Below are 27,725 nucleotides of genomic sequence, written 5' to 3' on the forward strand. Positions count from 1 at the left end.
TACTTGGCTTTATAATAGAGGAATAGAGTACAAAAACAAAGGAAGTTATGTTAAACCTTTATAAATCACTGGTTAGGCCTCGGCTGGAGTATTGTATTTAATCCTGGGCACCACACTTTAGGAAGGACGTGAAGCATTTGGAGAGGGTGCGGAGGAGATTTACTAGAATGGCTCCAGGGATGAGGATAGAATTAGAGAAGCTGGGGCTGTTCTCCTTGGAGCAGAGAAGGATACGAGGAGATTGGATAGAGGTGTTCAAAATCATGCAGAGGAGAAACTGTTTCCAGTGTGGGTAACCAGACAACACAGGTTTAAGGTGATTGGCAAAAGAACCAGGGTTGGGGGGGGGGGGGGGGCGGGGGGGGGAGATGAGGGATGAAGAACCTTTTTTTAAATAAATGAACACAGCGAGTGGTTATGAATTGGAATGCACTGCCTGAAAGGGCAGTGGAAGCAGATTCAATAAATAAATACTTGAAAAGGGAAAGTTTACCAGGCTATGGGGAAAGAGCAGGGGGGAGTGGGACTAATTGGAGAGCTCTTTCAAAGAGCCAGCACGGGCACGATGGGCCGAATGGCCTCCTTCTGTGCTGTATCATTCTATGATTCTACATATTAAATTCCCTTTTGAAAACCACCATTGAATCTGTTTCCACCAACATTTCAGGCAGTAATACTAAACTTGCTCTTCCAGTCCAAAGTCTCTCATGACTTCCGGCAGCACTCTGGCTGCTGACAGGGGTGCACCGTTGTGCCGTGTAAAACAATGCCAGTATACTGCGTAGCACGGCCCTGCCACATAATGGCAGAAGGCAGGGCACTACCGAGACTGAACCCTCTTTCTCTGCAGACCCCACAGAATCCCCCGCCTCCGGGATCATTGCTCATCCAACACCGTAGTGCCAGCCTTACCATTGATACTGTCCAATTCGTTGTTGCGCAGGAGCAGGGTGACCAGCTGGACTCTGGAGGAAGAGCTGAAGACGGGCACTTTCTCCAGAACATTGTAGCTCAAGTTGACGTATTCCAATTCAGACAGCGGCTGGCGGAGGAGACAGGGGAGTTAGACACAGACAGAGGGACGCACACAGAGGGGCAGAGAGGGAGGGAGAGGGGCGGAGAGAGGGGCGGAGAGCGGGGCGGAGAGCGCGGGAGAGGGGCGGAGAGCGCGGGAGAGGGGCGGAGAGCGCGGGAGAGGGGCGGAGAGCGCGGGAGAGGGGCGGAGAGCGCGGGAGAGGGGCGGAGAGCGCGGGAGAGGGGCGGAGAGCGCGGGAGAGGGGCGGAGAGCGCGGGAGAGGGGCGGAGAGCGCGGGAGAGGGGCAGAGAGCGCGGGAGAGGGGCAGAGAGCGCGGGAGAGGGGCAGAGAGCGCGGGAGAGGGGCAGAGAGCGCGGGAGAGGGGCAGAGAGCGCGGGAGAGGGGCAGAGAGCGCGGGAGAGGGGCAGAGAGCGCGGGAGAGGGGCAGAGAGCGCGGGAGAGGGGCAGAGAGCGCGGGAGAGGGGCAGAGAGCGCGGGAGAGGGGCAGAGAGCGCGGGAGAGGGGCAGAGAGCGCGGGAGAGGGGCAGAGAGCGCGGGAGAGGGGCAGAGAGCGCGGGAGAGGGGCAGAGAGCGCGGGAGAGGGGCAGAGAGCGCGGGAGAGGGGCAGAGAGGGGGAGAGGGACAGAGAGGGGGAGAGGGACAGAGAGGGGGAGAGGGACAGAGAGGGGGAGAGGGACAGAGTGGGGGAGAGGGACAGAGTGGGGGAGAGGGACAGAGAGAGGGAGAGAGGGGCAGAGAGAGAGGGAGAGGGGCAGAGAGAGAGGGAGAGGGGCAGAGAGAGAGGGAGAGGGGCAGAGAGAGAGGGAGAGGGGCAGAGAGAGAGGGAGAGGGGCAGAGAGAGAGGGAGAGGGGCAGAGAGAGAGGGAGAGGGGCAGAGAGAGAGGGAGAGGGGCAGAGAGAGAGGGAGAGGGGCAGAGAGAGAGGGAGAGGGGCAGAGAGAGAGGGAGAGGGGCAGAGAGAGAGGGAGAGGGGCAGAGAGAGAGGGAGAGGGGCAGAGAGAGAGGGAGAGGGGCAGAGAGAGAGGGAGAGGGGCAGAGAGAGAGGGAGAGGGGCAGAGAGAGAGGGAGAGGGGCAGAGAGGGAGGGAGAGGGGCAGAGAGGGAGGGAGAGGGGCAGAGAGGGAGGGAGAGGGGCAGAGAGGGAGGGAGAGGGGCAGAGAGGGAGGGAGAGGGGCAGAGAGGGAGGGAGAGGGGCAGAGAGGGAGGGAGAGGGGCAGAGAGGGAGGGAGAGGGGCAGAGAGGGAGGGAGAGGGGCAGAGAGGGAGGGAGAGGGGCAGAGAGGGAGGGAGAGGGGCAGAGAGGGAGGGAGAGGGGCAGAGAGGGAGGGAGAGGGGCAGAGAGGGAGGGAGAGGGGCAGAGAGGGAGGGAGAGGGGCAGAGAGGGAGGGAGAGGGGCAGAGAGGGAGGGAGAGGGGCAGAGAGAGAGGGAGAGGGGCAGAGAGAGAGGGAGAGGGGCAGAGAGAGAGGGAGAGGGGCAGAGAGAGAGGGAGAGGGGCAGAGAGAGAGGGAGAGGGGCAGAGAGAGAGGGAGAGGGGCAGAGAGAGAGGGAGAGGGGCAGAGAGAGAGGGAGAGGGGCAGAGAGAGAGGGAGAGGGGCAGAGAGAGAGGGAGAGGGGCAGAGAGAGAGGGAGAGGGGCAGAGAGAGAGGGAGAGGGGCAGAGAGAGAGGGAGAGGGGCAGAGAGAGAGGGAGAGGGGCAGAGAGAGAGGGAGAGGGGCAGAGAGAGAGGGAGAGGGGCAGAGAGAGAGGGAGAGGGGCAGAGAGAGAGGGAGAGGGGCAGAGAGAGAGGGAGAGGGGCAGAGAGAGAGGGAGAGGGGCAGAGAGAGAGGGAGAGGGGCAGAGAGAGAGGGAGAGGGGCAGAGAGAGAGGGAGAGGGGCAGAGAGAGAGGGAGAGGGGCAGAGAGAGAGGGAGAGGGGCAGAGAGAGAGGGAGAGGGGCAGAGAGAGAGGGAGAGGGGCAGAGAGAGAGGGAGAGGGGCAGAGAGAGAGGGAGAGGGGCAGAGAGAGAGGGAGAGGGGCAGAGAGAGAGGGAGAGGGGCAGAGAGAGAGGGAGAGGGGCAGAGAGAGAGGGAGAGGGGCAGAGAGAGAGGGAGAGGGGCAGAGAGAGAGGGAGAGGGGCAGAGAGAGAGGGAGAGGGGCAGAGAGAGAGGGAGAGGGGCAGAGAGAGAGGGAGAGGGGCAGAGAGAGAGGGGGGCAGAGAGAGAGGGGGGCAGAGAGAGAGGGAGGCAGAGAGAGAGGGAGAGGGGCAGAGAGAGAGGGAGAGGGGCAGAGAGAGAGGGAGAGGGGCAGAGAGAGAGGGAGAGGGGCAGAGAGAGAGGGAGAGGGGCAGAGAGAGAGGGAGAGGGGCAGAGAGAGAGGGAGAGGGGCAGAGAGAGAGGGAGAGGGGCAGAGAGAGAGGGAGAGGGGCAGAGAGAGAGGGAGAGGGGCAGAGAGAGGGGGAGAGGGGCAGAGAGAGAGGGAGAGGGGCAGAGAGAGAGGGAGAGGGGCAGAGAGAGAGGGAGAGGGGCAGAGAGAGAGGGAGAGGGGCAGAGAGAGAGGGAGAGGGGCAGAGAGAGAGGGAGAGGGGCAGAGAGAGAGGGAGAGGGGCAGAGAGAGAGGGAGAGGGGCAGAGAGAGAGGGAGAGGGGCAGAGAGAGAGGGAGAGGGGCAGAGAGAGAGGGAGAGGGGCAGAGAGAGAGGGAGAGGGGCAGAGAGAGAGGGAGAGGGGCAGAGAGAGAGGGAGAGGGGCAGAGAGAGAGGGAGAGGGGCAGAGAGAGAGGGAGAGGGGCAGAGAGAGAGGGAGAGGGGCAGAGAGAGAGGGAGAGGGGCAGAGAGAGAGGGAGAGGGGCAGAGAGAGAGGGAGAGGGGCAGAGAGAGAGGGAGAGGGGCAGAGAGAGAGGGAGAGGGGCAGAGAGAGAGGGAGAGGGGCAGAGAGAGAGGGAGAGGGGCAGAGAGAGAGGGAGAGGGGCAGAGAGAGAGGGAGAGGGGCAGAGAGAGAGGGAGAGGGGCAGAGAGAGAGGGAGAGGGGCAGAGAGAGAGGGAGAGGGGCAGAGAGAGAGGGAGAGGGGCAGAGAGAGAGGGAGAGGGGCAGAGAGAGAGGGAGAGGGGCAGAGAGAGAGGGAGAGGGGCAGAGAGAGAGGGAGAGGGGCAGAGAGAGAGGGAGAGGGGCAGAGAGAGAGGGAGAGGGGCAGAGAGAGAGGGAGAGGGGCAGAGAGAGAGGGAGAGGGGCAGAGAGAGAGGGAGAGGGGCAGAGAGAGAGGGAGAGGGGCAGAGAGAGAGGGAGAGGGGCAGAGAGAGAGGGAGAGGGGCAGAGAGAGAGGGAGAGGGGCAGAGAGAGAGGGAGAGGGGCAGAGAGAGAGGGAGAGGGGCAGAGAGAGAGGGAGAGGGGCAGAGAGAGAGGGAGAGGGGCAGAGAGAGAGGGAGAGGGGCAGAGAGAGAGGGAGAGGGGCAGAGAGAGAGGGAGAGGGGCAGAGAGAGAGGGAGAGGGGCAGAGAGAGAGGGAGAGGGGCAGAGAGAGAGGGAGAGGGGCAGAGAGAGAGGGAGAGGGGCAGAGAGAGAGGGAGAGGGGCAGAGAGAGAGGGAGAGGGGCAGAGAGAGAGGGAGAGGGGCAGAGAGAGAGGGAGAGGGGCAGAGAGAGAGGGAGAGGGGCAGAGAGAGAGGGAGAGGGGCAGAGAGAGAGGGAGAGGGGCAGAGAGGGGGAGAGGGACAGAGAGGGGGAGAGGGACAGAGAGGGGGAGAGGGACAGAGAGGGGGAGAGGGACAGAGAGGGGGAGAGGGACAGAGAGGGGGAGAGGGACAGAGAGGGGGAGAGGGACAGAGAGGGGGAGAGGGACAGAGAGGGGGAGAGGGACAGAGAGGGGGAGAGGGACAGAGAGGGGGAGAGGGACAGAGAGGGGGAGAGGGACAGAGAGGGGGAGAGGGACAGAGAGGGGGAGAGGGACAGAGAGGGGGAGAGGGACAGAGAGGGGGAGAGGGACAGAGAGGGGGAGAGGGACAGAGAGGGGGAGAGGGACAGAGAGGGGGAGAGGGACAGAGAGGGGGAGAGGGACAGAGAGGGGGAGAGGGACAGAGAGGGGGAGAGGGACAGAGAGGGGGAGAGGGACAGAGAGGGGGAGAGGGACAGAGAGGGGGAGAGGGACAGAGAGGGGGAGAGGGACAGAGAGGGGGAGAGGGACAGAGAGGGGGAGAGGGACAGAGAGGGGGAGAGGGACAGAGAGGGGGAGAGGGACAGAGAGGGGGAGAGGGACAGAGAGGGGGAGAGGGACAGAGAGGGGGAGAGGGACAGAGAGGGGGAGAGGGACAGAGAGGGGGAGAGGGACAGAGAGGGGGAGAGGGACAGAGAGGGGGAGAGGGACAGAGAGGGGGAGAGGGACAGAGAGGGGGAGAGGGACAGAGAGGGGGAGAGGGACAGAGAGGGGGAGAGGGACAGAGAGGGGGAGAGGGACAGAGAGGGGGAGAGGGACAGAGAGGGGGAGAGGGACAGAGAGGGGGAGAGGGACAGAGAGGGGGAGAGGGACAGAGAGGGGGAGAGGGACAGAGAGGGGGAGAGGGACAGAGAGGGGGAGAGGGACAGAGAGGGGGAGAGGGACAGAGAGGGGGAGAGGGACAGAGAGGGGGAGAGGGACAGAGAGGGGGAGAGGGACAGAGAGGGGGAGAGGGACAGAGAGAGGGAGAGGGACAGAGAGAGGGAGGGAGAGAGACACGCACGCACAGAGGGAGGAAGAGGGACAGAGGGAGGAGAGGGAGGGAGGGAGAGGGCAAGAGACACACGCACAGAGGGAGGAAGAGGGACAGAGGGAGAAGAGAGACAGAAGGAGGGAGGGAGAGGGCGAGAGACACACGCAGAGGGAGAGGGACAGAGGGAGGGAGGGAGAGGGAGAGAGACACACGCACAGAGGGAGAGGGACAGAGGGAGGGAGGGAGAGGGAGGGAGGGAGAGGGAGAGAGACACACGCACAGAGGGAGAGGGACAGAGGGAGGGAGGGAGGGAGAAAGACACGCACGCACAGAGGGAGGGAGAGGGAGAGAGACACACGCACAGAGGGAGGGAGGGGGAGGGAGAGAGACACACGCACAAAGGGAGAGGGACAGAGGGAGGGAGAAAGGCACGTACACAGAGGGGGAGAGACAAACGGAGAGAGAGAGATGGAGAGAGAGAGAAACAGACGGAGAGATAAAGAGAGAGACAGAAACAACGGGGAGACACACACACAGACGGAGAGAGAGAGACAAAGGCAGAGAGAGGTGTTAGAGAGACCCCATTACTGTGCAATGAACTCCTCACCATGCGACCCCATTACCGTGCAGTGCACCTTGAACCATGTGGCTCCATTACTCACTGGTCTAACTACCAAGGTGTACCCACACTTTATACCTCATAATATAAACACAGCCCTCCCCTCACAGACACCTCCAGCCCCAGAACTGCTCGGGTGGCCTGCAGTCCCCGTGATGGATGAAGCCCCTTACCTTTAAATTCTCCGCACAGTCCCGGATTTGATTGTGACTCAAGTCTAGAATTCGCAGTACGCTGAGCAGGGCCTGCCGGAAGTGGGGGAGAAGAAAAGAGAAACAGCACTCAGGCCCGAGAACTGGTACAGCAAAGAGATCGAAAATTAGCCAGCGCCACAAACAGTAACGTCACCCCTAGTACTTCATCACACTCTGAACAGGAGTAGGCCATTCAGCCCCTCGTGCTCGTTCCACCAGTCAACTAGCTCTGGAAGTGTTTGATGGGACAGTGTAGAGGGAGCTTTACTCTGTATCTAACCCGTGCTGTACCTGCCCTGGGAGTGTTTGATGGGACAGTGTAGAGGGAGCTTTACTCTATCTCACCCAGGGGTGGGCAATATACAGTCCACGGGCAGTATAGGCCCACCAAGCCATTCTATCCAGCCTGCTGGGCGGGACAGAAAATCCCGGAGCACAAGGACTCCAGGCAATGGCACACGGGAGTGGATCCCGGAGAATAAGGACTCCAGGCAATGGTACACAGGACTGGATCCCGGAGCACAAGGACTCCAGGCAATGGCAACGGGACTGGATCCCGGAGTACAAGGACTCCAGGCAATGGTACACAGGACTGGATCCCGGAGCACAAGGACTCCAGGCAATGGCAACGGGACTGGATCCCGGAGTACAAGGACGCCAGGTAATGGCACACGGGAGTGGATCCCGGAGCACAAGGACTCCAGGTAATGGCACACAGGGGTGGATCCCGGAGCACAAGGACTCCAGGCAATGGCACGTGATTGTAGATACTGCGTGTGCCCTCATTGCTTATAGAGCAGCGTGGTTAGTCTGCCATCACTTTTGTGGTCAATATTGTTTCTGTCGTAATGGAATGTTCCTCATTTCAAACTTGCTGCAGCTGGGGGACCGGGAAGTGGGTTTATTTCTGCTTGCTGGGCCAGCGTTCATGTTAAGTGGAACTTCTGTTGCGTCTGAACTGTGCCAGGGGCCGTTAAGAGTTTTGCGCATTTTATCATTTCGAGAATAGCCTCCTAGAGAGGTAGCCTTGAAAACCATAGAGCAAAATAAGGAACGATGGATACCTGCATGGGGTTCTGGAAATAACATGGCGAATAGCCAGCTGCACAGTCACACATGTAACCCCTGTATGTTTTCAAAGACAGTGCAATGCAGCTGGTTGGTTTCAAAAGCTCTTACCTCTGGGGTGGCCAGTTATTTGGGCTGGAGGGCCACTTAATGCTGCACACCCAGTATCTCTTCCATGAGCGGCCTGCGCGGGACCTTACGATTGGTGCACAACCACGTGGCCGCACACCTTAGGGGGAAACATGCGGCCCTCGCCAGCTCACCGAAACTGGTTCAGTGGCCCTCCAACACAAATAATGGCCCAGCTCTGCTCTGACCCGTGCTGTACCTAAAGCAGAGACTGGCTGGAACGAAGGAGTTTCTCTCTCCAGCATCTCGGAAGGTTACAGAACATAAAATTCACTGAAGGGAGAGTGGGAAGAAAAATCCAGATTGTATTTATCATTGGCACAGCCAGGGCCTGGCCAGCTCAGGTCAGCTAACTCCGCGGAAACCAGGTGTCAAAACTGGATAGGTGCTGGTCTGCATCACCGCCCTACCCTTTAAGAGAGGATGCCGGGTACAGCCTCACAGTAGGCAACCCTGGTGAATCGTCTTACCAGCGAGGTGTCCAGCGAGGTGATGAAGTTGTTGCTGAAGTTGAGGGTGTGCAAATCCAGCCAGGGAAGGGCAGAGCTCAAGTCCCCGCCACAGACCGAGATAATCTCCTGAGAGAGAGAGAGAGAGAGAGAGACCACACGGATTTAGCATCGAGTTGCTCCTTCAAGTTTTGTTACTCCCTCCTAGAAGCATAGAAAAATAGGAGCAGGAGTCGGCCATTTGGCCCTTCGAGCCTGCTCCGCCATTCAATATGATCATGGCTGATCCTCTATCTCAATACCATATTCCCGTTCTCTCCCCATACCCCTTGATGCCTTTTGTGTCTAGAAATCTCCTTCTTAAATATATTCAGTGACTTGGCCTCCACAGCCTTCTGTGGTAGAGAATTCCACAGGTTCACCACCCTCTGAGTGAAGAAATTTCTCATCTCAGTCCTAAAAGTCCTACCCCGTATCCTGAGACTGTGACCCCTTGTTCTAGAACCCCCAGCCAGGGGAAAACATCCTCCCTGCATCCAGTCTGTCTAGCCCTGTCAGAATTTGATACGTTTCAACGAGATCCCCTCTCATTCTTCTAAACTCTAGTGAATACAGGCCTAGCCGACCCAATCTCTCCTCATGCGACAGTCCTGCCATCCCAGGAATCAGTCTGGTGAACCTTCGCTGCACTCCCTCTGTGGCAAATATATATTTTCTTGGGTAAGGAGACCAGAACTGCACACAGTACTCCAGGTGTGGTCTCACCAAGGCCCTGTACAACTGTAGTAAGACATCCTTGCTCCTGTACTCAAATCCTCTTGCAATGAAGGCCAACGTACCATTTGCCTTCCTAACTGCTTGCTGCGCCTGCATGTTTGCTTTCAGTGACTGGTGTCCTACAGGTACCACTCAGGCGAGGAGAATTTCCACACGCACCTCAGACAAAAATCACCATCGATCGTGTGAGTGTCGCCAGACTAGCGTGGCGACAATCGCAGCGGAATCTGACCCGGTCTTCACATCAACCCTTGACATACACGCACAGTCCCTCAAGCCTGTCCCGCCATTCAATCAGATCATGGCTGCAGTGTATCTCAACTCCATTTACCTATCCCTCGATGCCCTTATCCAAAAAGAAAATCTCAGTCTCAGTCTTGAAAGCTCCGACTGACCCCCAGCATTCACAGCGTTTTGGGGGAGGGAATTCCAGATTTCCACTACACTGTGCGAGAAGTGCTTCCTGATTTCACTCCTGAACGGCCCAGCTCCAATTTTAAAATGACACCCTCTTGTTGTGTCTCCGCCCACCAGAGGAACTAGTTTCTCTATTTACCCCATCGAATCCCCTTGATCGCCCTTCAACCTTCTAAACTCAAGGAATACAAACCAAGTTTATGCAACCTGTCCTCAATTTAATCCTCCATGCCACGGCATCATTCTGGTGAACCTGCGCTGCACCCCCTCCGAGGCCAATGTAGCCTCCCTGAGGTGCGGTGCCCAGAACTGAACGCAGTGCTCCAGTTGGGGTCTGACCAGAGCTCTGTACAACTGAAGCTTCACTTCCTCCCCTTTGTACGCCAATCCCTAAGCTGGACACCCAATTCCCATTGCTCCTCCACTCTTCGTCTCTCACCATTAAGAAAATATTCCGATACGTCCTTTTTGGATCCAAAGTGGAGGACCTCACACTGAACCTCATCTGCTTCAGTTTTGCCCACTCACTTAATCTGTTTATAATAACATAAGAAATAGGAGCGGGAGCAGGAGTCAGTCATACGGCCCCTCGAGCCTGCTCCGCCATTCAATAAGATCATGGCTGACCTTCGACCTCAACTCCACTTTCCCGCCCGATTCCCATATACCTTGATTCCCCTAGAGTCCAAAAATCTATCGATCTCGGTCTTGAATATACTGAACGACTGAGCCTTCACAGCCCTCTGGGGTAGAGAATTCCAAAGATTCACCACCCTCTGAGTGAAGAAATTCCTCATCTCAGTCCTGAATGGCCAACCCCTTATCTGAGACTGTGACCCCTGGTTCTGGACTCTCCATCCAAGGGAAGCAGTATCTACGCTGTCAATCCCCCTCAGAATCGACACAAAGCTGGGTGGGCGTGTGTGCTGCGAGGAGGATGCCAAGAAACTCCAGTATGATTTGGACAGGTTGGGTGATTGGGCAGAAGCATGGCAGATGCAGTATAACGTGGATAAATGTGAGGTTATCCACTTTGGTGGCAAAAACAGGAAGGCAGGTTATTATCTGAACGGCAATAGATTGGGAGAAGGGGAAGTGCAACGAGACCTGGGTGTCCTTGTGCACCAGTCGCTGAAGGTAAGCATGCAGCTGCAGCAGGCGGTTAAGGCGGCAAATGGTATGTTGGCCCTCGTAACGAGAGGGTTCGAGTACAGGAGCAAGGATGTCTTGCTGCAGTTGTACAGGGCCTTGGTGAGACCACACCTTGAGCACTGTGTGCAGTTTTGGTCGCCTTATCTGAGGAAGGATGTTCTTGCCATGGAGGGAGTGCAGCGAAGATTCACAAGACTGATACCTGGGATGGCAGGAATGACGTATGAGGAGAGATTGGGTCGATTGGGCTTATACTCACTGGAGTTTAGAAGAATGAGAGGGGATCTCATTGAAACTTATAAAATTCTAACAGGACTGGACAGACTGGATGCAGGAAGGATGTTCCCGATGGCAGGGGAGTCCAGAACCAGGGGTCACAGTCTAAGGATAAGGGGTAAGCCATTTAGGACAGAGATAAGGAGGAATTTCTTCACCCAGAGAGTGGTGAACCTGTCGAATTCTCTACCACAGAAGGCAGTTGAGGCCAATTCATTAAATATATTCAAGAAGGAGTTGGATATATTTCTTAAGGCTAAAGGGATCAAGGGATATGGGGAGAAGGCAGGGACAGGGTGCTGAATTTGGATGATCAGCCATGATCTCATTGAATGGCAGAGCAGGCTCGAGGGGCCGAATGGCCTACTCCTGCTCCTATCTTCTATGTTTCTATGATTCAATGAGATCACTTCTCATTCTTCTAAACTCCAGAGTCTCGTCCCATTCTACCTATTTATCTTTATGTCTCTAACTTCCTGCTTCCTTCCACGCAACTTACTGGGCCTCCTAACTTACTGTAATCTGCAAACTTGAATATATAACTCTATTCCTTCAACCACACACACGCACACACACACACTTTTAAGCAGAAGTCAGCGGATGAACACGAACAGGAGGATGCCTTTCAGCCCCTCTAGGATGTTCCGACATTCAATCATATCATGGCTGATCTGCATCTGAACTCCCTTTACCTGCCTTTGCTCCACATCCCTTAATATTGATAAGGAGCATGAACCCTCCCCGATTGCCACCTTTCTCCACCCATCGTCACCTCACTCAGGGCCACTGAGGTCAACTGTAGCAACCCGACTGCCACTCTGACCGAGATAAATTAACTCCGCAAAGAGTGTGGTATCGAGGATGGGTCTCGCTACCACACCAGTGCATTCCCCTAGCTGGATATACGCCGTTCATAGATGTCAGCCATGGCTCAGTGGGCAGCACTCTCACCTGAGTCAGAAGGTTGTGGGTTCAAGTCCCACTCCAGAGACTTGAGCACAAAATCTAGGTCGACACTCCCAGTGCTGCACTATCGGAGGTGCCGTCTTTCGTTGAGACATTAAAACCGAGGGCCCGTCTGCCCTGTCAGGTGTACGTAAAAGATCCCACTACACTATTTCGAAGAAGAGCAGGGGAGTTCTCTCCAGTGTCCTAGCCAATATTTATCCCTCAACCAACATCAGAGACAGATGATATGGTCATTATTACCATTGCTGTTTACGAGAGCTTGCTGTGTGCAAATTGGCTATCGCATTTCCTACATTGCAACACTTCAAAAAAAAATAAAAAAAATACTACATTGGCTGTAAAGCACTTTGGGATGTCCTAAGGTTGTGAAAGGCACGATATAAATGCGAAATCTTTCTTTTTATAAAATACTAAACGTGGCCCATACGTAGACCCACGCCACATTTATGTTTGATGGAGGATGTGGACTCACCTCGATGGTGTTGATGCAGCTCGAACAGACGAGGATCTCCAGCCGCGTGTAGACTCCCCGCAGCCCTTCCAAACAGTGAGGGGGGACCCGCTTCAGCTGCAACACACAACAGCGGGTACAGGTGAGCGCTTCACCCCGCGAGCCGGAGAAACAATAGTCTTCCATCTGCACGCCTCCAAAAGCCTGAGATTTGGTTAAATGGGCTGCCCGACAGTGCACCTCGCACATTTGCAGTACAGGAAACTTTCTGGTATCCAGCACGGACGGGGCCGACGTGTTGCCAGTTCATCAACAATTCCGGATAACCGAACGCTATAGTAAAAGATACGGAGCTCAGAGCTCCGTATAAAGCAACAAACCCTGTGCTTCAAAACAATCGGCACAAGTTGCAAGTGTCTCTGTAGCTTAGCAACAGCTTCAGCTACACCCGTGCACAGCAACAAATGGAGTAAAAAAAGTAATAAAAGTTATCTGAACCGACTCCTGAATTTTGCTGGTGGATAGAGCGTTCCGGTTATTTAGGGGCCGGTTAATCGAAAGTTTCCTGTACATTGCCCAGACAGTGCACCTCGCACACTTACAGAACAACTGCTCAGACAGTGCACCTCGCACACTTACAGAACATTGCCCAGACAGTGCACCTCGCACACTTACAGAACATTGCCCAGACAGTACACCTTGCACACTTACAGAACATTGCTCAGACAGTACACCTCGCACACTTACAGAACATTGCCCAGACAGTACACCTCGCACACTTACAGAACACTGCTCAGACAGTGCACCTCACACACTTGCAGTAGAGCGTCCAACCCTGTAGCAGTGTGGAACTTCTATGGCCCGTTACCACTTCAGAGATCAGGTCCAGGAGAGCAAGAGATGAGGTCCCAAAGAAAGGGGAGCGAGAGATCAGATCCCCAATCCTCGCCCTGCCCCCACCCCAACCCCAAGGAGGGCGAGGCCGATTGCACCTCCGGCCCAGATTGGGATCCCGCATGTCTGCCTGGTTTAGATGCACGCTGCCTTTACCAACCGAGGTGAGGTGAGGAGAGCTGCCCACCCACTAACCCGGATTGGAAAGGAAAGTATCGACAGACGTACCTCTAGGAATCGGAGGGATTTAAAAGCGAAGATCCTCACAGGCATCTGGAGTTTGGGTCCCGGGGGATGCACCAACTGGAACGAACAAACAACAGAAATGGTATTAAACAGGCACAGCCCTACGGGTGGAGGGCCCCTCCAATTTAAAATTCTGACCGAGGGGCCTACACCCGAAACATCACCCGGTCTCTCGGCTTTCAGGTGCAGTCCATTTCTAGCACGTGCAGGTCTCTCCCCTCAACCCTTTTTATTTCGGATATCTTGGGATGGTTACCATTCAATTTCTCTTTTACGCTCTTCAAGGATTCTGGAGCCCGTCCCATTGGGTCAGCGCTCCTTCCAGAGATTTTATTTCTGAATTTTCTTTCCCACCCAAACACTTGCCTGCCTGAAGTCCACAGCAGTCCCGGGGGGGCAAGAATAAATAAAATTGAAGTCACTGCAACAGCCCCTCCATTCCAAGGAAAATATGATTCCTGTATGTGGTGAAGAAAAGACTAAGGAACACCTTTAGACTGTTGGGTCTACGGAAACGGTTACCACAAGATGCGACAATTTCATTTGTTTTGCCACTAAACTCGTTGACTCTTGGATTGTGAAGAGGTTTTCTAATATTTTAACTGGAAATATCCTTGCAATGTCCCATCCGGCCTTGCACCCTCCCTCACTGGAGCACGAGTTCAAGGTGAACCCTAGCGAAATCAGGCACAGTCAGGGGTGCCATCTTTCAGAGGGGATGGGGAGCTCTCCCCGATGTACTGGCTTTCAGATCCGGGCACTGTCTGCCCTCTCGGGTGAACATTAAAGATCCCATGGCATTATACAAAGAGCAAGGGAATTCGCCCCGGTGTCCGGGACAATATATAACCTGCAGCCAACATCACAAAAAAAAATTATCTGGTCATTAACTTATAGGGTAGAGGGTCTTTACTCTGTATCTAACCCGTGCTGTACCTGCCCTGGGAGTGTTTGATGGGACAGTGTAGAGGGAGCTTTACTCTGTATCTAACCCGTGCTGTACCTGCCCTGGGAGTGTTTGATGGGACAGTGTAGAGGGAGCTTTACTCTGTATCTAACCCGTGCTGTACCTGCCCTGGGAGTGTTTGATGGGGCAGTGTAGAGGGAGCTTTACTCTGTATCTAACCCATGTTGTACCTGCCCTGGGAGTGTTTGATGGGACAGTGTAGAGGGAGCTTCACTCTGTATCTAACCCGTGCTGTACCTGCCCTGGGAGTGTTTGATGGGACAGTGTAGAGGGAGCTTTACTCTGTATCTAACCCGTGCTGTACCTGCCCTGGGAGTGTTTGATGGGACAGTGTAGAGGGAGCTTTACTCTGTATCTAACCCGTGCTGTACCTGCCCTGGGAGTGTCTGATGGGGTAGTATCTAGAAGTAAGTAAGCATTGCAAAAGCATCAGCACCCCATCTAAGAGGATCAGAGAGACAAATACATTCCCAAGTGTCGGAAAGTGTTACGAATGACTATCTATTGAAATTCAACCCATCTTAAACCGAGCCACGACCGCACAGAAAATAAAACTAGCAAAGCTCCACCAACCTTTAGCGAGATGGTTTTCTGTAGCACGTCAAAAAGGAACTGCACCTCCAGGACCGAGGCAGTATCGGAGGGGTGGGAGGGCAGCGCCACGAATCCATGCTGGTATTTGCGGGCCAGGAGGTGCTGCTCGAAGAGCTGGTGGAGGAGCTGGAGGCCAATGGTCAACAGCGAGAGGGTACTTGTCCCACTCAGCACAGAGTCACCTGGAGAAAGGACAGCCAGAGATTCACTCACACGCGACACGCGTAACAAAGCTCCCCACCCCTCGTTAGTGGGACGCCCCCATTAACTAACACTGCCTCCTGCGGGGAACAAGCCCGTCCCATTCGGAGGGGGGTGGACAAATGTTTCGGATTCAATCGCAGTCCTTTGTCCATTTTGCACAGGTTCCAAACACCAGGGGAGACCGATTTACGATAATTGACTAAAGAACCAGAGGAGACATGAGGAAACAATAATTTTTTTTTTTTTTTTTAAAAACACATCGAGTTATGATGATCTGGATTGCACTGCCTGAAAGGGCGGTGGAAGCGGAGTTAATAACTCACAAATTGGATAAATACTTGAAGGGAAAAAATTTGCAGGGCTATGGGGATAGAGCAGGTGGAGTGGGATTAATTGAAGAGCTCTTTCAAAGAGCCGGCACAGGCACGATGGGCCGAATGGCCTCCTTCTGTGCTGTATCATTCTACGATTCGATGATGCTAGTTGTTCAGTCGTGGCTCAGTGGGCAGCACTCACTCCGAGTCCGAAGGTCATGGATTCAAGCCCCACTCCAGAGACTTGAGAACATAATCCTAGACAGACACTCCCAGTGCAGTACTGAGGGAGTGCTGCACTGGCAGAGGTGCCGTCTTTTGGATGAGACGTTAAATCAAAGCCCATCTGCTCTCTCAGATGTGCATAAAGATCCCACGGCACTACTTTGAAGAGGAGCAGGGGAGCTCTCCCGTGTGTCCTGGCCAATATTTATCCCTCAAACAGATGATCCAGTCATGATCACATTGCTGTTTGTGGGAGCTTGCTGTGCGCAAATTGTCTGCCGCGTTTCCTACATTACAACAGTGACTACACTTCAAAAAAAGTACTTAATTGGCTGTAAAACGCTTTGGGACGTCCCGAGGTGGTGCAAGACGCTATAGAAATGCAAGTTCTTTCTTTCAGTAACCAAGACACATTCTCGTGGCTTGAAGCACCACCTTTAAGGAACTCGTGGATTCATGTGACCTAGTTCAGAAGTCCCACAGGCCCAGGCAGCCTTTCCACCACACCAGAAATTCTTCCCATCCTCGGTGGTAGCAAAGAAGTTAGTGCACGAAGCACCGAGTGCGGACAGTTCCCAATAAGAACACAAGCCCATTTAGGGAATAGGAAGAAAGACCTTTAAACCCAACAAGCTTTTTGATAAATCAATTCCCACCTACCTAGCATCTCGCTAAGGTTCTTCTCTCCAGGAAATGCATTAATTATCTGCTGCAAACCTAGTAACACATTACACAATTTCATTACCCTTCGGGTAAAAAAAAAAGTTCCCTTGGTCACCGGGAACAATCTGCTTGAATTAAGTTAGTCCTCTTTGTATAATCTTGAAAACTTCAATCACTTGGCAGACTTCCTGGTCTCCGTGACTCAGTTACTTGCAATACAGCCGTCAGGGCAGCCTCAACTTAAACAAAATTCCCCGACATCGGAACAAGGGGAAGCTATTCGGCCCCTTGAGCCTGTTCCGTCATTCTATTAGACAACGGCTGATCTGTTCCTCAACTCCATTTACCCGCCTTTGCTCCATATCCCCAGGTACCCTTACCCAACAAAAATCTATCGATCTCGGTCTTGAAAATTTCAATTGACCCCCCCCCCCCCCGAGCTATTCGGGAGAAGTGTTCCAGGTTTCCACTCCCCTTTGTGTGAAGAAGTGCTTCCTGACATCACCCCTGAACGGCCTGGCTCTAATTTTAAAGGTTACGCCCCCTTGTTCTGGATTCCCCCACCAGAGGAAATGGTTTCTCTCTATCCACCCTATTGAATCGGACTTACCATAGCTTCGGAGCAGTTGAGTCAAACTTCGCACAAACACATCCTCCCCCGCTCTGGACGCCATCGTCTAGGACACAGAGGAGGCAGGTTAGAAGACGGCACCACATGTAGCACGTTACTATATTAAAGTTGTTACTTCGAAGCACAGTCTATGGGTGCAGGATAAAAAGGAACCACACAAAACACTGACTATTTTTGCAGATTCTAAGCGTACAGCGTTAAATAGGCGCCAGCATCTTCCCCGTTCTAAGCATTTACAATCAGCCTGGCCATTCAATTTGGCATTCGAAGACATCAATCTATAAATGGAATTTGACAGTGTTCACAGTGTCAGCCATGGCTCAGTGGGCAGCGCTCTCGCCTCAGTCAGAAGGTTGTGGGTTCGAGTCCCACTCCAGAGACTTGAGCACAAAATCTAGGCTGACGCTCCCAGGGCAGTGCCAAGGGAGTGCAGCACTGTCGGAGGTGCTGTTAAACCAAGGCTATCCGCCCTTCTCCGGTGTCCTGGGTCAATATTTATCCCTCAACCAACATCGCTGAAACAGATTATCTGGTCATTATCACATTGCTGTTTGTGGGAGCTTGCTGTGCACAAATTGGCTGCCACGTTCCCTACATTACAACAGTGACTACACTTCAAAAAAAAAGTACTTCATTGGCTGTAAAACGCTTTGGGACGCCCCACGGTCGTGAAAGGCGCTGTAGAAATGCAAGTTTTTTTTTTCTAGTGTGTTAATGACAGCACTGTCGAACTGAAGGAGCTCAGCGATCTCAGAGGGTCGTAGGGCTGGAGGAGGTTAGAGATAGGGAGGCTCATGAGTGACATCTCAGTACAACAGACACTGGGGGGGGGGGGGGGGGGAGGGGCTGAGAAATTTAATTCACCTCAGGGCCATCCAACAAGCTTGAATAAAAATATTTTGAAGAGCTGAAGTTTTAAAAGTTTGGGGGGGGGGGGGGGGGGCGAGACCAACAGGAATTCACAGTACAACGACGCTCCCCAAAGACTTGTCTTTTTAGTCGATAACCAGTAGTTCAGGCATCTCTCTGCTCAGGGTTGCACCAGTCAACGAAACTCTCAAGAGAGGCTACAAGCAAAAAGAAACAAAGACACACTTACAACCGCGTACTGGCTGCCAGAGTAAGCCGCTTTGCGAGGACGAATCTTTTGACTGGGGTACCTCTCGGCACTCTCAGTCTCTTCTAACCAAGCCACCTTCAGGGGTTTCTGAGTGAGCAGGCGCCAGGCCAGTTTGAAACAGCGGCCATACATCTTCACCGGATCCATCCTCAGATGTTTCCTCTGGGTTTTAGTGTGTGTGTGTGTGGGGGCAGACATGCGTGTCTCAGTTCACAGTGAGGCTGCAGCCTCTGCCCTATCAGGTGCTAATGGCACCATTGTGCGCAGTGGAGGGCCCCCCCATGATTGCTAATGCAATTAACCTGCCCAATCAAGGCAGATCGTCACCTCCAGAGCAGGGCGGGGTGGTGGAAAGACGACAAATCAGAGCCATCTATCTGCACACTCCAGACTGGAAGCTGTGTACTTGCAGTAAGAGTGGTGTATTTTTTTTTAGAAAGGAGTACTTTATAAACTCCCACCAACACTCAAGATCCCTCTTATCAGAACTATCACAGTCCATCTCGGCACAGGACAGTGTAATCAGCCATTGTTCACAGATAGGCGACCAGCACATGCCTCACATCATGTGAGAGAGATGATTGCTGCCCTGTTATTCTAGCTGCAGTGCCAGTACTGAGGTTCGGAACGCTGCACTGTCGGAGGTGCCGTCTTTCGGATTGAACGTTAAACCCAGGCCCCCTTCTGCCCTCTTGGGTGAACTTAAAAGATCCCACGGCCACTATTTCGAAGAAGACACGGTGGGCCAGGACACGAAGGGCTGAAATGGCCTCCTTCCGTGCTGTAAATTTCTACGATTCTAATTTCTATGGAATTCTCCCCGGTGTTCTGGCCAATACACAGCCCTAAAAAAAAAAAAAAATTATCTGGCCGTTATCACATTGCTGTTTGTGGGAGCTTGCTGTGCGCAAACTGGCTGCCGCGTTTCCTACATCACAACGGTGACTACACTTCACAAAGTACTTCACTGACTGTAAAGCATTTTAGGACGTCCGGTGCTCGTGAAAAGCGCTGGAGAAATGCAAGTCTTTTTTCCTCGTGTCGCCTCTGGTGCTTTTGCCAATCACCTTCAATCTGTGCCCTCTGGTTAACGACCCTCCCGCCACTGGAACCAGTTTCTCCCCATTTACACAACCAAAACCCCTCATGATTTTCAACACACGTCGACATCGAGGGAGCACAGGGCTGAGCTCAACTGTGATGCCCCCCACAGCCGAATATCACGTGACCCCCCCCCCCCCCCAACCTCAAGAACGGCCACTCGAGTGAGACATTAGAAAGCAGTCAGGTCAAGTCTGCCTTGGGCACGCGACTGAATGCCTGACGGCGCCTCTTGGCAAATCCACACTGACCTCACGCGCTGCAATTTGCTGCCGCAATGCCAAAGTTTCGCAATAAAAATCCCAGGAGTTGGCGAGAATGCTGCTTTCACACAGGCAGGAGAAGGGAACCCGAGGTAGCAGCGTCAACCCTGGATACCGGCCTCCCGGAATCCAAATCGCAACGGCTCAAGAGATACGATTTCCCCCAACAGCGGCTGGCCTCGGACACTGGGCAGGAGCCCAGCCACAAATGCAGACATTTCACAAACTGTACCTGCAAAATCCACGCCGGGGGTACAAACGGAGCAACGAATCTCAGTAATGTTACAGAATTGCTCCCACTGGAGAGAAAGCGTGTGAAGTGGCTGCCCTCTTTCGCTCAGGTTCCAAGTCCTCGTTAAAATAAAAGCATCGAGTGGCCTCCATTGGACAGTCTCCGACTCAGATTAAAAAGGGACAGATTCGCACCATTTACAGCTGCAATCTCTCTGCCATCTCGTCACAATAGAGCCGGAATCCACACTTTAGCAAAGAGTAGTCCCCGGCAGATTAATCTCACCCTACTTTAGGCTTGGGGCTGGGGTGGGGTGTACAGTCCCATCGTCTGCCAACTGGCTGCACAAACAGAGCGAACGTTAACCTTTAAACCAGGCCAAACTGGGTCTCGTTAACCATTCACAGGCTGCAACACGCTTTTATTTAACAGAGAGAAGCAACCAGATCCCCCACAGGACCGAGTCCGCTCAAATAAAGCCTCTCCCGATGGCTCAGCAAAGGGTGCTGCCCGTCATGGTGCAGAGCCACGCGGAGCACAGGGAACCACGTTCCTTCCACAGTCTGCGTTCAGTTAGCTGGGAACACAGGAACAGGAGTTAGGCCATTCAGATCCTTGAGCCGGTTCCGCCATTCAATTGGCCGTCTCAGCTGTGGCTCAGTGGGCAGCGCTCTCTGGCCTCCGAGTCAGAAGGTTGTGGGTTCGAGTCCCACTCCAGAGACTTGAGCACAAAATCCAGGCTGACACTCCCAGTGCAATGCTGAGGGAGTGCTGCACTGTCGGAGGTGCCGTCTTTCGACCGGGGCCCCGTCTGCCCTCTCGGGTGGACGTAAAAGATCCCACGGCCACTATTTCGAAGAAGAGCAGGGGAGTTCTCCCCGGTGTCCTGGGGCCACTATTTATCCCTCAACCAACATCACTAAAAACAGATTATCTGGTCATTATCACATTGCTATTTGTGGGACCTTGCTGTGCACAAATTGGCTGCCGCGTTTCCTACATTACAACAGCGCCTACACTTCAAAAAGTACTTCATTGGCTGTAAAGCACTTTGAGACGTCTGGTGGTCGCGAAAGGCGATATATAAATGCAAGTCTTTCTTTCAGGCCTTTCATCCTAGGTTATGGCTGATCTTCTGAAAAAGTAGTGTTCCAGAGATCAGACGGCAAGTAGCCTCAGCATATCTGGGCTAGGGAGGTGCCGTCAGCCAGGATTCCCCTCACTCATCACTACCCAATGACTCCGGTGGCAAGAACGGGATTGGGTTTGGATGTGATGCTTCCTGTAGCCAAACAGCCGAACATTCACCGTGGCCTCCTCCAGCCTTACAACCCTTTGAGATGTGTGTAACCTCCTCCAGCCTTACAAGCCTCAGCGATCTCTGCAGTCCTCCAATTCTGGCCTCCTGCGCATCCCTGATTTCCATCGCTCCACCATTGGCGGCCGTGCCTTCAGCTGCCCGGGCCCTAAATTCTGGAATTCCCTTCCTGAACCTCTCCGCCTCTCTCCCCTCCTTTAAGACGCTCCTTAAAACCTACCTCTGACCAAGCTTTTGGTCACGTGTCCCAATATCGCAGTGTGGCTCGGTGTCAATGACAACGCTCCCGAGAAGCACGTTGGGAAGTTTTACTGTGTTAAAGGCACCATACAAACACAAGCTATTGAATTTATAAAAACTCTGAAGAATAGCCACTTGGGTGAGGTACCAGAGGGTGAAGGGACCAAACACATTCAACAGTCAGCACCTTCCAGAAGGGAGGCAAGCAAAATTATCCAAATAAAATGAATCCAGTTACTTGACAATACAGATGATACACGAGAGCCAAGAAACAGCAGTTCTGCGCACAGCTGCTAGCAGTGAGTTATACCCTCGAGACTGCCCCGTTTATAGCTCTTCTACCCAGTTTCAGGCTTCTAGTTCCTCTGAATCTACACACAAGTCTGGCACGTGGTTTCCTGCTGGTCCCAGGCACTTCCCCATTCACAAATGGGACAGTTGCACAAACACCTGCGCTGTTCCACAGCTTCACATTGGCAGTGAAAAGGCGCTATACAATGGCAAGTTCCTTCCTTCCTACAGCAATCCTACAGCCAGTACCGTGTTGGGTGATAAGGCAAATGGTATGTTGGCCTTCGTAGCGAGAGGATTCGAGTACAGGAACAAGGATGTCTTGCTGCAGTTGTACAGGGCCTTGGTGAGACCACACCTTGAGTAGTGTGTGCAGTTTTGGTCGCCTTATCTGAGGAAGGATGTTCTTGCCATGGAGAGAGTGCAGCGAAGATTCACCAGACGGATACCTGGGATGGCAGGAATGACGTATGAAGAGAGGTTGGGTCGATTGTGCTTGTACTCGCTGGAGTTTAGAAGAATGAGAGGGGATCTCATTGAAACTTATAAAATTCTAACAGGACTAGACACAGGAAGGATGTTCCCGATGGCGGAGGAGTCCAGAACCAGGGGTCACAGTCTAAAGATAAGGGGTAAGCCATTTAGGACAGAGATGAGGAGGAATTTCTTCACCCAGAGAGTGGTGAACCTGTGGAATTCTCTACCACAGAAGGCAGTTGAGGCCAATTCATTAAATATATTCAAGAAGGAGTTAGATATATTTCTTAAGGCTAAAGGGATCAATGAATATGGGGAGAAGGCAGGGACAGGGTACTGAGTTTGGATGATCAGCCATGAACTCATTGAATGGCAGAGCAGGCTCGAGGGGCCGAATGGCCTACTCCTGCTCCTATCTTCTATGTTTCTATAACATCTAAAGTCAGGTCAATGCATTTAAATGGGGAGAGGTGGACACAGAGAGATACCACCAACATGCCTCCGCAAGATCCTGCAAATCCATTGGCAGGATAGGCACACCAATGTCAGTGTTCTTGCTCAGGCCAACATCCCCAGCATCGAAGCTTTGACCACGCTCGATCAGCTCCGATGGACGGGTCACATTGTCCGCATGCCCGATACGAGACTCCCAAAACAAGCGCTCTACTCGGAGCTCCGGCACGGCAAGAGCCCCAGGTGGGCAGAGGAAATGCTTCAAGGACACCCTCAAAGCCTCCTTGAAAAAGTGCAACATCCCCACCGACACCTGGGAATCCCTGGCCCAAGGCCGCACAAAGTGGAGGAAAAGCATCCGGGAAGGCCCCGAACACCTCGAGTCTCTTCGCCAGGAGCAAGTGGAAGCCAAGCGCAAGGAGCGCACGTCAACCCAAGCACCCCACCCACCCGCCCCTTCAACCACCGTCTGCCCCACCTGTGACAGAGACTGTAGGTCCCGCATTGGACTCATCAGTCACCTGAGAACTCATTTTTAATGTGGAAGCAAGTCATCCTCGGTTCCGAGGGACTGCCTAAGAAGCAGGACTTGAGGGGAAAGGAATCGTTCAAGGCAGCACAGTTACAACCTATTTTCTCAAGCCCGTTTGTCCCCTCCTCTCCCAAAGACGCTGATTCTTGTTGGGTGCCCTCCCGCAGATACCAGCCACCTTCTACTGTCTTGCCCAAGTGGCCAACCTTCACATGATTACAGGCAGCGATCTTGATGGACTATTTGACCACTGAAGGCATCACAACTAAACCCAAATAACAGAAAATGCTGGAAAAACTCAGCAGGCCAGGCAACATCCGTGGAGAGAGAAATAGAGTCAACGTTTCAGGTCGAAACCCTTCATCAGATGTATGAAGAGATACACACACACACACACACATTTGGGCAAGTCACTAAAAGTACTGACGCAGGTTAATAAGGTCATTTAAAAAAAAGCACTGGGGTTTGTTTCTAGAGGGATAGAATTGAAAAGCAGGGAAGTTATGTTAAGCTTGTATCGAACCTTGGATAGATCACACTTGGAGTACTGCGTACAGTTTTGGTCTCTATTATATAACGGGTACAGAGGCACAAAAATGCTTTTACTAGAATACCAGAACTGAGGGGTTCTAGCTATCAGGAAAGATTGAACAGGCTGGGGCTCTTCTCTCAAGAAAAAAAGAGAGAAGACTGAGGGGAGACCTGATCGAGATCTTTAAAATGATGAAAGGGTTCGATTGGGTAGACATAGAGAAGATGCTTCCACTTGTGGGGGAGATCGGGGCCATAAATAAATCCAATAGGGAATTCAGGAGAAACTTCTTTACCCAGAGGGTGGTGAGAATGTGGGACTCGCTACCACAGGGAGTGGTTGAGGTGAATAGTGTAGATGCATTTAGGGGGAAGCTGGAGCAGGGAGGGCGAGGGGACGGGGGGCCGGGAGGGCGCGGCCGGGGGGGAGGAGGGGCCGGGGGGGGAGCGGCCGGGGGGGAGGGGCGGGGCCGGGGGGGGGGGGGAGGGGAGGGGGGGCCGGGGGGAGGAGGGGGCGGGGGGAAGAGGGGCCGGGAGGGCGAGGGGAAGAGGGGCCGGGAGGGCGAGGGGAAGAGGGGCCGGGAGGGCGAGGGGAAGAGGGGCCGGGAGGGCGAGGGGAAGAGGGGCCGGGAGGGCGAGGGGAAGAGGGGCCGGGAGGGCGAGGGGAAGAGGGGCCGGGAGGGCGAGGGGAAGAGGGGCCGGGAGGGCGAGGGGAAGAGGGGCCGGGAGGGCGAGGGGAAGAGGGGCCGGGAGGGCGAGGGGAAGAGGGGCCGGGAGGGCGAGGGGAAGAGGGGCCGGGAGGGCGAGGGGAAGAGGGGCCGGGAGGGCGAGGGGAAGAGGGGCCGGGAGGGCGAGGGGAAGAGGGGCCGGGAGGGCGAGGGGAAGAGGGGCCGGGAGGGCGAGGGGAAGAGGGGCCGGGAGGGCGAGGGGAAGAGGGGCCGGGAGGGCGAGGGGAAGAGGGGCCGGGAGGGCGAGGGGAAGAGGGGCCGGGAGGGCGAGGGGAAGAGGGGCCGGGAGGGCGAGGGGAAGAGGGGCCGGGAGGGCGAGGGGAAGAGGGGCCGGGAGGGCGAGGGGAAGAGGGGCCGGGAGGGCGAGGGGAAGAGGGGCCGGGAGGGCGAGGGGAAGAGGGGCCGGGAGGGCGAGGGGAAGAGGGGCCGGGAGGGCGAGGGGAAGAGGGGCCGGGAGGGCGAGGGGAAGAGGGGCCGGGAGGGCGAGGGGAAGAGGGGCCGGGAGGGCGAGGGGAAGAGGGGCCGGGAGGGCGAGGGGAAGAGGGGCCGGGAGGGCGAGGGGAAGAGGGGCCGGGAGGGCGAGGGGAAGAGGGGCCGGGAGGGCGAGGGGAAGAGGGGCCGGGAGGGCGAGGGGAAGAGGGGCCGGGAGGGCGAGGGGAAGAGGGGCCGGGAGGGCGAGGGGAAGAGGGGCCGGGAGGGCGAGGGGAAGAGGGGCCGGGAGGGCGAGGGGAAGAGGGGCCGGGAGGGCGAGGGGAAGAGGGGCCGGGAGGGCGAGGGGAAGAGGGGCCGGGAGGGCGAGGGGAAGAGGGGCCGGGAGGGCGAGGGGAAGAGGGGCCGGGAGGGCGAGGGGAAGAGGGGCCGGGAGGGCGAGGGGAAGAGGGGCCGGGAGGGCGAGGGGAAGAGGGGCCGGGAGGGCGAGGGGAAGAGGGGCCGGGAGGGCGAGGGGAAGAGGGGCCGGGAGGGCGAGGGGAAGAGGGGCCGGGAGGGCGAGGGGAAGAGGGGCCGGGAGGGCGAGGGGAAGAGGGGCCGGGAGGGCGAGGGGAAGAGGGGCCGGGAGGGCGAGGGGAAGAGGGGCCGGGAGGGCGAGGGGAAGAGGGGCCGGGAGGGCGAGGGGAAGAGGGGCCGGGAGGGCGAGGGGAAGAGGGGCCGGGAGGGCGAGGGGAAGAGGGGCCGGGAGGGCGAGGGGAAGAGGGGCCGGGAGGGCGAGGGGAAGAGGGGCCGGGAGGGCGAGGGGAAGAGGGGCCGGGAGGGCGAGGGGAAGAGGGGCCGGGAGGGCGAGGGGAAGAGGGGCCGGGAGGGCGAGGGGAAGAGGGGCCGGGAGGGCGAGGGGAAGAGGGGCCGGGAGGGCGAGGGGAAGAGGGGCCGGGAGGGCGAGGGGAAGAGGGGCCGGGAGGGCGAGGGGAAGAGGGGCCGGGAGGGCGAGGGGAAGAGGGGCCGGGAGGGCGAGGGGAAGAGGGGCCGGGAGGGCGAGGGGAAGAGGGGCCGGGAGGGCGAGGGGAAGAGGGGCCGGGAGGGCGAGGGGAAGAGGGGCCGGGAGGGCGAGGGGAAGAGGGGCCGGGAGGGCGAGGGGAAGAGGGGCCGGGAGGGCGAGGGGAAGAGGGGCCGGGAGGGCGAGGGGAAGAGGGGCCGGGAGGGCGAGGGGAAGAGGGGCCGGGAGGGCGAGGGGAAGAGGGGCCGGGAGGGCGAGGGGAAGAGGGGCCGGGAGGGCGAGGGGAAGAGGGGCCGGGAGGGCGAGGGGAAGAGGGGCCGGGAGGGCGAGGGGAAGAGGGGCCGGGAGGGCGAGGGGAAGAGGGGCCGGGAGGGCGAGGGGAAGAGGGGCCGGGAGGGCGAGGGGAAGAGGGGCCGGGAGGGCGAGGGGAAGAGGGGCCGGGAGGGCGAGGGGAAGAGGGGCCGGGAGGGCGAGGGGAAGAGGGGCCGGGAGGGCGAGGGGAAGAGGGGCCGGGAGGGCGAGGGGAAGAGGGGCCGGGAGGGCGAGGGGAAGAGGGGCCGGGAGGGCGAGGGGAAGAGGGGCCGGGAGGGCGAGGGGAAGAGGGGCCGGGAGGGCGAGGGGAAGAGGGGCCGGGAGGGCGAGGGGAAGAGGGGCCGGGAGGGCGAGGGGAAGAGGGGCCGGGAGGGCGAGGGGAAGAGGGGCCGGGAGGGCGAGGGGAAGAGGGGCCGGGAGGGCGAGGGGAAGAGGGGCCGGGAGGGCGAGGGGAAGAGGGGCCGGGAGGGCGAGGGGAAGAGGGGCCGGGAGGGCGAGGGGAAGAGGGGCCGGGAGGGCGAGGGGAAGAGGGGCCGGGAGGGCGAGGGGAAGAGGGGCCGGGAGGGCGAGGGGAAGAGGGGCCGGGAGGGCGAGGGGAAGAGGGGCCGGGAGGGCGAGGGGAAGAGGGGCCGGGAGGGCGAGGGGAAGAGGGGCCGGGAGGGCGAGGGGAAGAGGGGCCGGGAGGGCGAGGGGAAGAGGGGCCGGGAGGGCGAGGGGAAGAGGGGCCGGGAGGGCGAGGGGAAGAGGGGCCGGGAGGGCGAGGGGAAGAGGGGCCGGGAGGGCGAGGGGAAGAGGGGCCGGGAGGGCGAGGGGAAGAGGGGCCGGGAGGGCGAGGGGAAGAGGGGCCGGGAGGGCGAGGGGAAGAGGGGCCGGGAGGGCGAGGGGAAGAGGGGCCGGGAGGGCGAGGGGAAGAGGGGCCGGGAGGGCGAGGGGAAGAGGGGCCGGGAGGGCGAGGGGAAGAGGGGCCGGGAGGGCGAGGGGAAGAGGGGCCGGGAGGGCGAGGGGAAGAGGGGCCGGGAGGGCGAGGGGAAGAGGGGCCGGGAGGGCGAGGGGAAGAGGGGCCGGGAGGGCGAGGGGAAGAGGGGCCGGGAGGGCGAGGGGAAGAGGGGCCGGGAGGGCGAGGGGAAGAGGGGCCGGGAGGGCGAGGGGAAGAGGGGCCGGGAGGGCGAGGGGAAGAGGGGCCGGGAGGGCGAGGGGAAGAGGGGCCGGGAGGGCGAGGGGAAGAGGGGCCGGGAGGGCGAGGGGAAGAGGGGCCGGGAGGGCGAGGGGAAGAGGGGCCGGGAGGGCGAGGGGAAGAGGGGCCGGGAGGGCGAGGGGAAGAGGGGCCGGGAGGGCGAGGGGAAGAGGGGCCGGGAGGGCGAGGGGAAGAGGGGCCGGGAGGGCGAGGGGAAGAGGGGCCGGGAGGGCGAGGGGAAGAGGGGCCGGGAGGGCGAGGGGAAGAGGGGCCGGGAGGGCGAGGGGAAGAGGGGCCGGGAGGGCGAGGGGAAGAGGGGCCGGGAGGGCGAGGGGAAGAGGGGCCGGGAGGGCGAGGGGAAGAGGGGCCGGGAGGGCGAGGGGAAGAGGGGCCGGGAGGGCGAGGGGAAGAGGGGCCGGGAGGGCGAGGGGAAGAGGGGCCGGGAGGGCGAGGGGAAGAGGGGCCGGGAGGGCGAGGGGAAGAGGGGCCGGGAGGGCGAGGGGAAGAGGGGCCGGGAGGGCGAGGGGAAGAGGGGCCGGGAGGGCGAGGGGAAGAGGGGCCGGGAGGGCGAGGGGAAGAGGGGCCGGGAGGGCGAGGGGA

The 27,725-nt window shown here is 57.1% G+C and overlaps 1 protein-coding gene across 1 annotated transcript in view; it reads right to left on the reverse strand.

The window, feature by feature from the left end:
• Positions 1–27,725, reverse strand: part of stk11ip (serine/threonine kinase 11 interacting protein) — a 141,062-nt gene that overhangs the window by 106,823 nt on the left and 6,514 nt on the right. Inside the window, exons 2-8 of the mRNA XM_085984238.1 lie at positions 16,904–16,970; positions 14,867–15,069; positions 13,309–13,383; positions 12,208–12,303; positions 8,166–8,273; positions 6,478–6,549; positions 894–1,042 (exon numbers count right to left, since the gene is read on the reverse strand). Of these exons, the coding sequence (XP_085840364.1) occupies positions 894–1,042; positions 6,478–6,549; positions 8,166–8,273; positions 12,208–12,303; positions 13,309–13,383; positions 14,867–15,069; positions 16,904–16,967 (767 nt within the window). The 5' untranslated portion in view covers positions 16,968–16,970. The remainder of the gene's footprint in view (positions 1–893; positions 1,043–6,477; positions 6,550–8,165; positions 8,274–12,207; positions 12,304–13,308; positions 13,384–14,866; positions 15,070–16,903; positions 16,971–27,725) is intronic.

Source organism: Somniosus microcephalus, chromosome 4 (assembly GCF_052327205.1).
Source record: "Somniosus microcephalus isolate GS21.2 chromosome 4, FLI_Smic_1.0, whole genome shotgun sequence".
NCBI classification, from domain to species: domain Eukaryota; kingdom Metazoa; phylum Chordata; class Chondrichthyes; order Squaliformes; family Somniosidae; genus Somniosus; species Somniosus microcephalus.